The following is a 14207-nucleotide window of genomic DNA, read 5'->3' on the forward strand; positions in this document are numbered from 1 at the left end:
TAATATGGCTGTAATAATGTTGTATTATGGCTGTAATAATGTTGTAATATGGCTGTAATAATGTTGTAATATGGCTGTAATAATATTGTAATATGTCTGTAATAATGCTGTATTATGGCTGTAATAATGTTGTAATATGGCTGTAATAATGTTGTAATATGGCTGTAATAATGTTGTAATATGGCTGTAGTAATGTTATATTATGGCTGTAATAATGTTGTATTATGGCTGTAATAATGTAATATGGCTGTAATGTTGTAATATGGCTGTAATAATGTTGTATTATGGCTGTAATAATGTAATATGGCTGTAATAATGTTGTAATATGTCTGTAATAATGTTGTATTATGGCTGTAGTAATGTTATATTATGGCTGTAATAATGTTGTATTATGGCTGTAATAATGTAATATGGCTGTAATAATGTAATATGGCTGTAATAATGTTGTATTATGGCTGTAATAATGTTGTAATATGGCTGTAATAATGTTGTAATATGGCTGCAATAATGTTGTAATATGGCTGTAATAATGTTGTTTTATGGCTGTAATAATGTTGTAATATGGCTGTAATAATGTTGTAATATGATGATTTGTTGTGGTGTTGCAGTCTTACTTTGAATCTCTGTAGTGCATCCTCATGAGTTAGTCCATGTAGAGACTCTCCATTCAACTCCAGGATCTCATCCCCTAAGAGACAGAGAGAGAGAGAGAGAGAGACAGAGAGACAGAGAGACACACAGATAGAGAGAGAGAGAGAGAGAGACATTTGTTTTGTTGACGTTGAGTGAGAGGTTATTTTCCTGACACCACACTCCAAGGGCCCTCACCTCCTCCCTGTAGGCCGTCTCGTCATTGTTGGTAATCAAGCCTACCACTGTAGTGTTGTCTGTAAACTTGATGATTGAGTTGGAGGCGTGCATGGCCACGCAGTCGTGGGTGAACAAGGAGTACAGGAGACGGCTGAGAACGCACCCTTGTGGGGCCCCAGTGTTGAGGATCAGCGGGGTGGAGATGTTGTTACCTACCCTTACCACCTGGGGGCGGCCCATCAGGAAGTCCAGGACCCAGTTTCACAGGGCGGATTCGAGACCCAGGGTCTCGAGCTTAATGATGGGTTTGGAGGGTACTATGGTGTTAAATGCTGAGCTGTAGTCGATGAACAGCATTCTTACATAGGTATTCCTCTTGTCCAGATGGGTTAGGGCAGTGTGCAGTGTGATTGCGATTGTGTCGTCTGTGGACCTATTTGGGCGGTAAGCAAATTGGAGTGGGTCTAGGGTGTCAGGTAGGGTGGAGGTGATATGGTCCTTGACTAGTCTCTCAAAGCACTTCATGATGACGGAAGTGAGTGCTACGGGGCGGCTATTCTAGCCATATGCCATAGTGTATAGATCTAAGACAGTGGTCACCAACACTGGTCCAGCAGTCCAGGAAGGCTACTGGATGTGTGTAGACTTTTGTGTATGTTAGTGTTGGACTGAGATCAACTCTGTTGTTGTAGTACCATTTTAACAAAAGCAATGAGTCTCTCCTTCTCCTCTTACCCTCCTGTAGTCTGCCATCGGCAGCCGCGGCCCCTCCAGCGAAGATGGTCTTGACGTAGATACCCATGGGTCCGTACATGCTGTCCCTGCCCCCCACAATGCTGAACCCCAGACCCTGCATGGGACAATACAACAGTTAGGAGAGACTTGAAACTACAGATTGCACCTTTAAGGAGGAGTATTCACCCCCTTTAAAGAGGTCATTTGTAGTTTCATTTCTGGTAACAAAAAATATTAACCCGGCCAATAGCACTGAGGGGGTGGGCTTAAATGTAACTAGGAGTTTTCCCATTAGGTTATATGGTCAGGGAGAACCCAGGGCCAAAGCAACAACTCATCATTAGTATGTTTAAAGATTGGATGCTACTCCATAGTACTCCATGGTAGAGCAAACAATGATGCTTTATTATGGATTAGCCTCAGGGCCACGGGCTGCGTTCAAGCTCCTGGAGCAGATGTTCAAACGTGCTGCATAATTACCTTGCCATGGCCCTTCATCAGCACAATGTTACAGATGATGAAGGCTTGGACGTTACTGCAGGAGTGGACCAGATGGGCGGAGCTAAGAGAGCGAGAGGGACGGGGAACGGGCTGGGGAGGGGGGAGGAGAAGGGGGAGGAGGGGGACAGACGGGAGACAACACCCTCAGTCAGGTTCCACACACACGTGAGGCGAGGCCTCACGCACACACACACATACATTGGTTTCACACACACACACACACACACACACTGGTTTCACACACACACACACTTTTCCTCGCTCGCTAGCCAAGTTCTGCAAAGCAGGAAGAAGGCTGACAAATTGAGTTGACTAGTTCCAGATGCTTTTTGGAAGTGATTTCTACACCTGTTTTTAATCTCTCTTCTTTTCGTATTGTTCTGACGTTCTGAACAGATACATATTTTTCTCCTCTCTCTGTCTCACTCTGACGGTCTCTCACTGTATGAGCGAATAATTGAATTATGTCGTGATTATAATGAAAAAAGAGGAAATAGTTTAGTCCCCTTCCAAGAACTTAATTGAATCAAAACGTTTATTCTTTTTTGAAAAACCTGCTGTCTGCATGAGAACTCAAATTGAACAAACAGGGCAATGGGAGCAACAGCTACCGTAGAAACCTCAGGAATGTAATGAGTCAGTACCAATCTGGATTCATTGTAATCAGAGCATTTGCAGGTACAGAAACTCTCAAGGCAGGTAGGCAGACAGGCGCACACACACACCTGGTTGGGGTTGTGAGGAAACTCCAGCTGCTGGGACTGGGACTTCCTGCTGCCAAAGAAACCGACGGTTCCGTGGGTGTTGCTCCCGCAAAGCTCAGGCGTCTTCAGGATAATGGTGTCCAGGTCTCCAATCCAGTATGGATGGACACCTGAGCACAATGCAATACAATGCCATGTGATTCAATACCATCCAGAGACCAAGCAAAAACCCTCGACACCAACTGTATGGAACCTGGGTTATCTGCTTCCCTCAATACCACATTAGCCCAGTGAGCTAAAGCCTACGACATTTTCTCTGGGAGCTAACAAGAGGCTTGGTTACTCATCACAAAAGCAGGTCAAAACAGGGAAAGGCTAGTTGCTCACACAGCAAGGAATGACATTTGTTAAAACAAGTGACTTACAAAACATACCCAGGTCAATTTAAAGCATCATTATATTCAGTCATTTCCAGAGTTTATAAAACATCTGTGCAGGATGTGACAAACTCAACATCCAGTTAGAGATGATGATGTCCTCATGTTCTTGTAGGAAAGGAAGGAAATCACTTAATAGCATCTAATGATGTACCACAGGAAACTCATGACAACTGCCTTACAGGCCCCATATTGGTGTGTGTGTGTGTGTGTGTGTGTGTGTGTGTGTGTGTGTGTGTGTGTGTGTGTGTGTGTGTGTGTGTGCGTGCGTGCGTGTGTGTGTGCGTGCGTGCGTGTGTGTGCGTGCGTGCGCGTGTGCGTGTGTGTGTGCGCGTGCGTGCGTGTGTGCGTGCGTGTGTGCGTGCGTGTGTGTGTGTGTGTGTGCGTGCGTGCGCGTGTGTGTGTGTGTGTGTTACTGGTAGAGTTGGAGCGGGTCCTCTTGCAGACTGTCTGTCCCTGAAGACCATGTCCTCTCCTCTCTGTGTCCCAACCTCTGTCCTCATTCACCTCTGGGATTGCCAACTACAGCACACAGCACACCAGGGTGATGTTCATTAGGCACCAAACGGAGGAAAACACACTGAAACAGAGGCAGACCAGGCTGGTTGCCAGTCTGTTTCGCTTACATTCCACTCCTTGTACTCCATATCCTGTGCTACCCTGGAGGAGTAGAATGTTAGCTTAACAGACTGGTACCCAGACTAAGGAAGGACTACCTGGACGTTTTGTTTTCTGTTTCAAAATGTTTTACAATGATGTGCCCTACTGAACTCAACCAAGGTATTCATCCACTCTTGGAGGGAAATGGACGTTCAAACAACAATTTAAAAAGTTAAAGCCTAAAGATAATGACGATACACAGAACCAAACAGGCTGTGAATGTTTATCAAGAGGACTCAGAAGAGTCCTAATTGATACCTTGAGGTGGTTGTTGTTCCCAGTTTGTTCTGTCTCTGTGTAGTTGGTCACTGCCAGGGGGTCTGCCAGGCACAGGGGGGCCGAGTGCAGGGGGGCCAGGGTTAGACCTCCAGGGGACTGGGGCTGCTGCTCACATGTTGAGCTTTCCTACAAAAACACACAGAAAGGACTCAAAGTTGAATCGTTATGGAATTTAATGTTGTACAAGTGCCAATCTTTCTATGATTGGAGAGAATTATTTGGACTTATACTGATTGGGTAAGACACAGAATTATTCCAAATAAAACGTGTGAATATAATATTTAAATGTTTGGAAGAAATTGGTGGAATTAAAATGAACTAATAAGCTACTAAAATATCTAAAACTGCATTTGGCCATTGACTGCCTTTTTGGATAATTTCTGGAATATATTAGTTAATATATTTAAGCACCTTCTCACTTCAGTTAGAGAAGTCTGATTTGATTATTGAATTTCCTGTTTTCAATTTGTTCTCCATAACAACACATACTATTTCTCAGTGGTGTAAAGTACTTAAGTAAAAATACTTGAAAGTACTACTTAAGTCGTTTTTTGTGTATCTGTACTTTACTATTCATATTTTTGACTACTTTTACATTTACTTCACTACATTCCTAAAGAAAATAATGTAATTTTTACTCCATACATTTTCACTGACACCAAAAAGTACTCGTTACATTTTGAATGCTTAGCAGGACAGGAAAATGGTCAAATTCACACACTTATCAAGAGAACATACCTGGTCATCCATACTGCCTCTGATCTAGCGGACCCACTGAACATACATGCTTCATTTGTAAATGATGTCTGAGTGTTGGAGTGTGTCCCTGGCTATCTGTGGGGGGGAAATGATGCCGTCTGGTTTGCTTAAAACAATTTATTCATTTATTTTTTACTTTTGATACTTAAGTATATTTACTAGATGACTTACACTTACTTGAGTCATTTTCTGTTAAGGTATCTTTACTTTTACTCAAGATTGGAAATTGGGTAGTTTTTTCACCACTGCTATTTCTCTGCTAGAGGCAGGACGGAGTCTTATAGGAAACATTTGAAGGAGAGACTGAAACAGGGTTCAAAACACAATCAGCAGAGTCCAAAGTTGTCACATGTTCTAGACATTCTGTCCTGCTGTCTGTCCCTTCCTTCTCTTATTCTCTGTCTGTATCTCTCTTTCTCACTTGCTCTCTCACTTGCTCTCTCTCTCTCTCTCTCTCTCTCTCTCTCTCTCTCTCTCTCTCTCTTTACATTACTGACTTTATTGTATCCCATGGGGAAATTTTGTTGCAGTGTCATGTACACGTTTAAAGTGGCGTTTAAAAAATACAACTTTCATAACAGTTACATACTAATAAAAAGAGACTAGCCTGCTGGCCTTACTGGGTCGATAGGAACATTATCCCAAGCTATTTAGGAGGGATATCACACCTGGCACAAATTATTGTCGCGTTCTGTTTTTCTCTCTCTCTCTGTCTCTCTCTCTCTCTGTCACATCCTTTGTCTCTCTCTCCCTCTGAGTCTCTGCAGTATAGACTTCTGTATCATCTCAAACAGATGGGGACTTGGCTTGGTCAGATGTAGTGTGACCTAGCATGAGAGAGCTTCAACATGTCCTCAGTCCGACCTCTGTAAAATGATTACACATTGGATGAGGGACGAAGATGTGAGAGGGCCTTCCTTCCACGTAGTGTGAAAGCTGCATCAACAGCAGTGGGGGAAGTAGAATGAACTCTTAAGCCAGAACTCACACTCTATATCCATTCATGAGATATGACCCTACTGGGAAATGTAATCTCTCTCTCCCTTTTCACCAAATAGCCAACTGCAGAGTAAGTCATCTCTTCCTATTCAATTTCTGTTTTGAGACTCTTTTCTACACGGTTCAGCCAAATGAGGATGGGCCCTCATCAATTTGATTGATTGATCCTTTGGAACTGTCTCTGTCAATGTTACTACGCAGCTCTTCATCCCGTACAACTACACTGCATAGGGTCGGTGCAGTGACTGTGGCTAGGAAGGCTTTACTGCACTGTTTGGTTTCATTTCAACTCATTCCATTTCTGAAGCAATGCAGATATTCTGCCCCACAGATTCCATCTGGGCCAAGTGTTGTCTGGGACCAGTGTCTGGTGGGTGTAGGATGGGAATGTGGCTACAGCATGTGAAGAAATGCCAGACCCACACAGACTTAGTGGCTAGAGGGATGGCGGAGAATAAACTACTGTAACACAGGTGGAGTGTCAAATCTGTATTATAGTGAGGGTCCAAAATGGTACCCTATTCTCTATATTGTCAATACTTTGGTCAAAAATGGTGAACTATACAGGGAATAGGGTGCCATTTGGGACTCACAGGAACATATTATGGGATGTATTCATTTAGAATGGCCAGCATAGCAGTTGTCTATGGAAAAAATGGAATAGTCCCCAAGTGCAAACCTCTCCCACTCCAAGCAGGCTCAAAGTATTTGAAGTAAAACAAATACTATTTGAACCCAGGTCTGGTATGAAGTGCCAACATTTTTATTTTTTCTTCATTTCAGCAACAGAACAAGTGGGATGTGAGTGGTACTACCTCACTGTAGGCTGTTATGTGGCTGTTCCTGGAGGCGGCCTGCCTCCCTCCCTCCCCCTCTGTCCTTGCAGCATGGCCGTTCTTGGCCTGCCTCTCCCCCTCTGTCCTGGCATGGCCGTTCAGACACTGTCCGTTAAAAGGTGCAGGCTTGTCTGTACTCTGAAGGTAACTGCTCCAGGAGAGGCAGGAAGAAAGACACAGTTAGACAGAAGCTTTTCTCTGAGAACTAAACATAACAAAATAACCACTGTTGTTTGGCAGTGTGGGTGCATTAGGCAGTACACTTTGGCAATCTGCTGCATGCATTCCCCCAAACTGATGTACACAAGACTTGGTACGGCCATCTTAGAAAAACCATGAATTGACAGGTATAATGCACTATGTTAACAGCCTTGTTGAATCAGTTCAAAATGTATTACATAGAAAGCCATAACATAATAATAATAAACCTGAAAGGGATACTTCTGGATTTTGGCCATGAGGCCTCTTATCCACCTCCCCAGAATCAGATGAACTCATGGATACCATCTGTATGTCTCTGTGTCCAGTATGAAGCATGCTAGTAGATACCCATAGACTTCCAGTAACTGCACTAATGCTAGTTATTATTGGCTCGCAAAAGTACCTCTAAGATCCTTCATGCTGGACACAGAGACATATAAATATTATCCATGAGTTTATCTAACTCTGGGGAAGTATGACCAAAAGTATGTGGACACCAGCTCACTGAACATCTCATTACAAATTCATGGGCATTAATATGGAGTTGGTCCCCCCTTCCCACTTCTGGGAAGGTTTTCTATTAGATGTTGGAACATTGCATTGTTGGGACTTGCTTCCATTCAGCCAAAACAGTATCAGTGAGTCTGGACACTGCTGTTGGGCGATAAGGCCAGGCTCGCAGGCAGCGTTCCAATTCATCCCAAAGGTGTTCGATGGGGTTGAGGTAAGTTGGTAGGTAAGCTAAATTGTTCCCACAACCTTGGAAGCACAGAATCATCTAGAACAGTGGTTCCCAACCAGGGGTACTAGGTTTGGCCTATCCTCAGGGGTTACATGAGAAGACTCATGAGACCATAGGTCTACTGATAAAATGCACATGAGGGGGTATTTCAGGGGCCCTCCGGGCAGAGCAAAATTCAGTTGGTGGTACAGTAAGCAAAACAGTTGGGAACCACTGGCCTAGAATGTCATTGTATGCTGAAGCAATAAGATTTCCCTTCACTGGAACTAAGGAGCCTAGTCCGAACCATGAAAAACAGCCCCAGACCATTATTCCTCCTCCGCCAAACTTTACAGTATGCATTGGGGCAGGATGCATTCTTTTGGCATCCACCAAATCCAGATTAGTTGGACTACCAGATGGTGAAGCGTGATTCATCACTCCAGAGAATGCGTTTCCACTGCTTCAGAGTCAAATGTCAGCAAGCTTTACACCATTCCAGCCGACGCTTGGCATTGCGCATGGTGATCTTAGGCTTGTGTGTGGCTGCTCGGCTATGGAAACCCATTCCATGAAGCTCCCGACGAACAGTTATTGTGCTGACGTTGCTTCCCGAGGCAGTTTGGAACCCGGTAGTGAGTGTTGCAACCGAGGACAGGTGATTTTTACGTGCTTGAGCACATGGCGGTCCCGTTATGTGAGCTTGTGTGGCCTACCGCTTTGCGGCTGAGCCGTTGTTGCTCCTAAACGTTTCCACTTCACAATAACAGCACTTACAGTTGACCGGGCAGCTCTAGCAGGGCAGAAATTTGACGAACTGACTTGTTGGAAAGATGGCATCCTATGACGGTGCAACGTTGAAAGTCTCTGAGCTATTCAGTAAGGCCATTCTACTGCCAATGTCTATGGAGATTGCATGGCTGTGTGCTCGATTTTACTCACCTGTCAGCAACGGGTGTGGCTGAAATAGCCAAATCCACTCATTTGAAGGGGTGTCCACATACTTTTGTATATATAGTGTATATAAAGAACCTCATTGATATAATCCCGACGTGTCCCTTTAAGAAAACATTATAAAGGCACAGACCTGCTTACAACAAGTTATAAAGCATTATAGCAGTCTGCTTATATCTGTATGGCTTGTTACCTGTGTCCATCCCCTCCTCCCTTCCTCCCTCGCTCCACACTGGGTTCTTTGTCCTCCGTCTGGGGGCTGCTATCGCCAGTCTGTCGGCCCAGACCCTCCTCACCCGCCCCCGTCGTTACACACATCCTCCAGATACTGCTCTCCTGCACCAATAGGACAGATAATTAGCACAAGGGGATATCTAGGCAGGGGTAGAATTCTCCTGTGCCAATAGGACAAGGGGGCTATCTATGCAGGGACAGTACTCTCCTGCTCCAATACAGTCGCAAGAGAGATGAGGTTCCAACATGCTCAACTTTGTTTTCTTCAAATCAAATCAGATGTCATTAGTCACATGCGCCGAAAACAACATTACATTGAAATGCTTACTTACGAGCCACTGACCAACAATACAGTACAAATAAGAATAAGAAAGAAAAGTAATAAGCAATTAGAGAGCGGCAGTAAAATAACAATAGCGAGACTATATACAGGGGGTACCGGTACAGAGTCAATGTGGAGACTATATACAGGGGGGTACCGGTACAGAGTCAATGTGGAGGCTATATACAGGGGGGTACCGGTACAGAGTCAATGTGGAGACTATATACAGGGGGGTACCGGTACAGAGTCAATGTGGAGACTATATACAGGGGGGTACCGGTACAGAGTCAATGTGGAGGCTATATACAGGGGGGTACCGGTACAGAGTCAATGTGGAGACTATATACAGGGGGGTACCGGTACAGAGTCAATGTGGAGGCTATATACAGGGGGGTACCGGTACAGAGTCAATGTGGAGACTATATACAGGGGGGTACCGGTACAGAGTCAATGTGGAGACTATATACAGGGGGGTACCGGTACAGAGTCAATGTGGAGACTATATACAGGGGGGTACCGGTACAGAGTCAATGTGGAGACTATATACAGGGGGGTACCGGTACAGAGTCAATGTGGAGACTATATACAGGGGGGTACCGGTACAGAGTCAATGTGGAGACTATATACAGGGGGGTACCGGTAAAGAGTCAATGTGGAGACTATATACAGGGGGGTACCGGTACAGAGTCAATGTGGAGACTATATACAGGGGGGTACCGGTACAGAGTCAATGTGCGGGGGCACCGGTTAGTCGAGATAATTTAGGTACATGTAGGTAGAGTTATTAAAGTGACTATACATAGATTATAACAACAGAGAGTAGCAGGTGTGTAAAAGGGTGGGTGGGGGCAATGCAAATAGTCTGGGTAGCCATTTGATTAGATGTTCAGGAGTCTTATGGCTTGTTGGTAGAAGCTGTTTAGAAACCTCTTGGACCTAGACTTGGCATTCCGGTACTGCTTGCAGTGCGGTAGCAGAAAGAACCGTCTATAACTAGGGCCTTCCTCTGACACCGCCTGGTATAGAGGTTCCTGGAGGCAGGAAGCTTGGCCCAAGTGATGTACTTGGCCGTATGCACTACCCTCTGTAGTGCCGTGCGGTCGGAGGCCGAACAGTTACCATACCAGGCAGTGATGCAACCAGGATACTCTCGATGGTGCAGATGTAGAATTTTCTGAGGATCTGAGGACCCATGCCAAATCTTTTCAGTCTCCTGAGGGGGAATAGGTTTTGTCGTGCCCTTTTCACGACTGTCTTGGTGTGCTTGGACCATGTTAGTTTGTTGGTGATGTGGATACCAAGGAACTTGAAGCTCTCAACCTGCTCCACTACAGCCCCATCGATGAGAATGGGGGCGTGCTCGGCCCTCTTTTTCCTGTAGTCCAATATCATCTCCTTTGTCTTGATCACGTTGAGGGAGAGGTTGTTGTCCTGGCACCACACAGCCAGGTCTCTGACCTCCTCCTTATAGGCTGTCTCGTCGTTGTTGTTGATCAGGCCTACCACTGTTGTGTCATCGGCAAACTTAATGATGGTGTTGGAGTTGTGCCTGGTCATGCTGTCATGAGTGAACAGGGAGTACAGGAGGGGACTAAATACACACCCCTGATGGGCCCGTGTTGAGGATCACTGTGGCGGATGTGTTGTTACCTACCCTTACCACCTGGGGGCGGACCGTCAGGAAGTCCAGGATTCAGTTGCAGAGGGAGGTGTTTAGTACCAGGGTCCTTAGCTTATTGATGAGCTTTGAGGGCACTATGGTGTTGAACGCTGAGCTGTAGTCAATTAATAGCATTCTCACATAGGTGCTCCTTTTGTCCAGGTGGGAAAGAGCAGTGTGGAGTGCAATAGACATTGCATCATCTGTGGATCTGCTGGGGTGGTATTCAAATTGGAGTGGGTCTAGGGCTTCTGGGATAATGGTGTTGATGTGAGCCATGACCAACCTTTCAAAGCATTTCATGGCTACAGACGTGAGTGCTACGGGCTGGTAGTCATTTAGGCAGGCTACCTTAGTGTTCTTGGGCACAGGGACTATGGTGGTCTGCTTAAAACATGCTGGTATTACAGACTCGGACAGGGAGAGGTTGAAAATGTCAGTGAAGACACTTGCCAGGTGGTCAGCGCATGCTCGCAGTACATGTCCTGGTAATCCGTCTGGCCCTGCGGCCTTGTGAATGTTGACCTGTTTAAAGGTCTTACTTACATCGGCTGTGGAGAGCATGAGCACACAGTCTTCTGGAACAGCTGGTGCTCTCATGCATGTTTCAGTGTTATTTGCCTCGAAGCGAGCATAGAAGACGTTTAGCTCGTCTGATAGGCTCGTGTCACTGGGCAGCTCTCGGCTGTGCTTTCCTTTGTAGTCTGTATGGTTTGCAAGTCCTGCCACATCCGATGAGCATCAGAGCCGGTGTAGTACAATTCGATATTAGTTCTGAATTGATGCTTTTGCCTGTTTAACAGTTCGTCGGAGGGCATAGCAGGATTTCTTATAAGCTTCCGGGTCTAGCTCCTTGAAAGCGGCAGCTCTAGCCTTTAGCTCACTGCTGATGTTGCCTGTCATCCATGGCTTCTGGTTGGGGTATGTACATATGGTGACTGTGGGGACGACGTCATCGATGCACTTATTGATGAAGCCAATGACTGATATGGTGTACTGCTCAATGCCATCGGAGCAATCCCGGAACATATTCCAGTCTGTGCTGGCAAAACAGTCCTGTAGTTTAGCATCTGCTTCATCTGACCACTTTTTATTGATCGAGTCACTGGTGCTTCCTGCTTAAATTTTTGCCTGTAATCAGGAGGATATAATTATGGTCAGATTTGCCAAATGGAGGGTGAGGGAGAGTTGTCTATGTGTCTCTGGGTGTAGAGTAAAGGTGGTCCAGAGTTGTTTCCCCTCTGATTGCACATTTAACATGCTGATAGGAATTTGGTAAGACCAATTTAAGTTTCCCTGCATTAAAGTTCCCGGCCACTATGAGCACCGCCTCTGGGTGAGCGTTTTCCTGTTTGCTTGTGACGGAATACAACTAATTGAGTGCGGTCATAGTGTCAGCCTCAGTCTGTGGTGGTATGTAGACAGCTACGAAAAACACAGATAAAAACTCTCTAGGAAGATGGTGTGGTCTACAGCTTATCATGAGATACTCTACCTCAGATGAGCAAAACCTCGCGATTTCCTTAGATATCCTGCACCAGCTGTTATTTACAAGAATACATAGTCCGCCGCCCCTTGTCTTACCAGACGCCGCTGTTCTATCCTGCCGATACAGCATATAACAAGCCAGCTGTATGTTGATAATGTTGTCGTTCAGCCACAACTCTGTGAAGCATAAGATATTACAGTTTTGAATGTCCCATTGCTAGTTTAATCTTCCACGTAGGTCATCTATTTTATTTTCCAAAGATTGCACGTTTGCTAGCAGAATGGATGGCAGTGGGGTTTTTCCGATCGCCTACAAATTCTCAGAAGGCAGCCCGCCCTCTGGCGCAAATGACGGGGATCTGGGCCTGTTCCCGGGAAAGCTGTATATCATTCGCGTTGGGCTTGTCAGACTCGTTAAACGAAAAATTGGATTCTGCCAGATCGTTGTGAGTAATCGCCGTTCTGATGTCCAGAAGTTATTTTTGGTCATAAGAGAGGATAGCAGCAACATTATGTACAAATTAAGGTACAAAATAAGTTACAAACAACACAAAGAAACACAATTGGATAGGAACACGTAAAACGTCAGCCTACTTCTCTGGCGCCATTCATTAGACAAGGGTGTTATAAGTCAAGGAGCGATACAAGTATGTGAAAAGGCTAGCACTCAGTTGATGAAGCTGCATTATGCTGATTTGAATGGTTCATATGGATGGTTTCAACATATCACGATAGCATAAAATATGTTTGTTCAGAGAGTAAAATCAGGGAAGTTGGGGATGGATCTTCAGAGGGGTTAAGGCAACACATTGCCTGGAACAAAGCTAATTTGACCATTAGGGCCACCGTATAACTTTAGGGCCACTGTACATACTGCGTGTGTATCGAGCAGCTAAGAGTAGGAGTGCTGATCTAGGATCAGGTCACCCCTATCTGTATTATCTTATTCATCGTGATCTAAAAGGCAAAGCTGATCCTAAATCAGCTCTCCTACTCTGAGACGTTAGATACATATGGCACCCCTGGCCTTTTCTTACACCAACACAGTCCAGTCCAGCAGAGCCAACACAAGGGCACCTCTATGCAGGGTTATAAAAGCCAGCTTTATGACCAAATCAAGACCTTGAGTTAACGGGTTGACAGCTTCAGAACAAATAGCAGAGTGGTAGAGCGTTTATAGGTCTATGAACTGTACCACAGTGTGTGTAAGTTAACTTTATGAGACAACCACTAGTGTGTTTAGGCTCCTTTTTAAAGAGAACCATATGATTAACTTAAATCTAACAAGACATTGTCCTTATGAAATGCAGGAGCCATGTTTGGAACCATAGTAAAGGTATTGCCCCACACCCACTATGGCTTCACATTGTTTGAGGTAAAATGCTGTAGTCTGACTGTGGGGTGTAGTGGCTGAGTCTGGTCTGGTGGGTGAAACAGTAACCTGCAGCACAAGGACCCCCTCTTTATATCTCCTTCAATGTTTCTCCTTCTTCCATTATATATCTCTATCTGAATATAAAGAACAACCCAGAGGTATTAAACACACATTCTAATGTGGCACAGGATATAAATAAAAAACAATGTAAAAACACAGTGAATGTCTGCTCAATGTTTGTTTCAATTGTGATCTTTTTCCATATATCTGAATGTCTGTTATCAACTGTCCTGTGACATAGCCTTCTCTCAGCTCAGAGTAGCAGGATTGGGCTCAATTCCATTTCTCCTAGGCCAGTTCAGGGGTTGATTTGAAAAGGAATCAATACTTTTTTTCTATGTGAACTTCTCAATTAATTTGTGACCGGTTGGACACTAACAAGCTCTCTCCTCTGTCTCACCCACCAGGTGTGTCTTGTCATAATCAACAGTAGGATTTTTGTATGACAGTTTTTATATGACAGCCTTCCACT

The 14207-nt window shown here is 44.8% G+C and overlaps 1 protein-coding gene across 5 annotated transcripts in view; it reads right to left on the minus strand.

Moving 5' to 3' along the window:
- Positions 1 to 14207, minus strand: part of LOC100136088 (pro-interleukin-16) — a 57694-nt gene that overhangs the window by 27374 nt on the left and 16113 nt on the right. For 4 of the 5 annotated variants that reach the window (XM_036981208.1, XM_036981210.1, XM_036981207.1 and 1 more), the window contains exons 4-11: positions 8790 to 8932; positions 6700 to 6868; positions 4106 to 4252; positions 3604 to 3709; positions 2772 to 2920; positions 2026 to 2136; positions 1546 to 1660; positions 615 to 688 (exon numbers count right to left, since the gene is read on the minus strand). In XM_036981208.1, the coding sequence (XP_036837103.1) occupies positions 615 to 688; positions 1546 to 1660; positions 2026 to 2136; positions 2772 to 2920; positions 3604 to 3709; positions 4106 to 4252; positions 6700 to 6868; positions 8790 to 8932 (1014 nt within the window). The remainder of the gene's footprint in view (positions 1 to 614; positions 689 to 1545; positions 1661 to 2025; positions 2137 to 2771; positions 2921 to 3603; positions 3710 to 4105; positions 4253 to 6699; positions 6869 to 8789; positions 8933 to 14207) is intronic. The other variant, XM_036981211.1, reaches the window with a different exon arrangement.

Source organism: Oncorhynchus mykiss, chromosome 6 (genome assembly GCF_013265735.2).
Source record: "Oncorhynchus mykiss isolate Arlee chromosome 6, USDA_OmykA_1.1, whole genome shotgun sequence".
Lineage (NCBI taxonomy): Eukaryota > Metazoa > Chordata > Actinopteri > Salmoniformes > Salmonidae > Oncorhynchus > Oncorhynchus mykiss.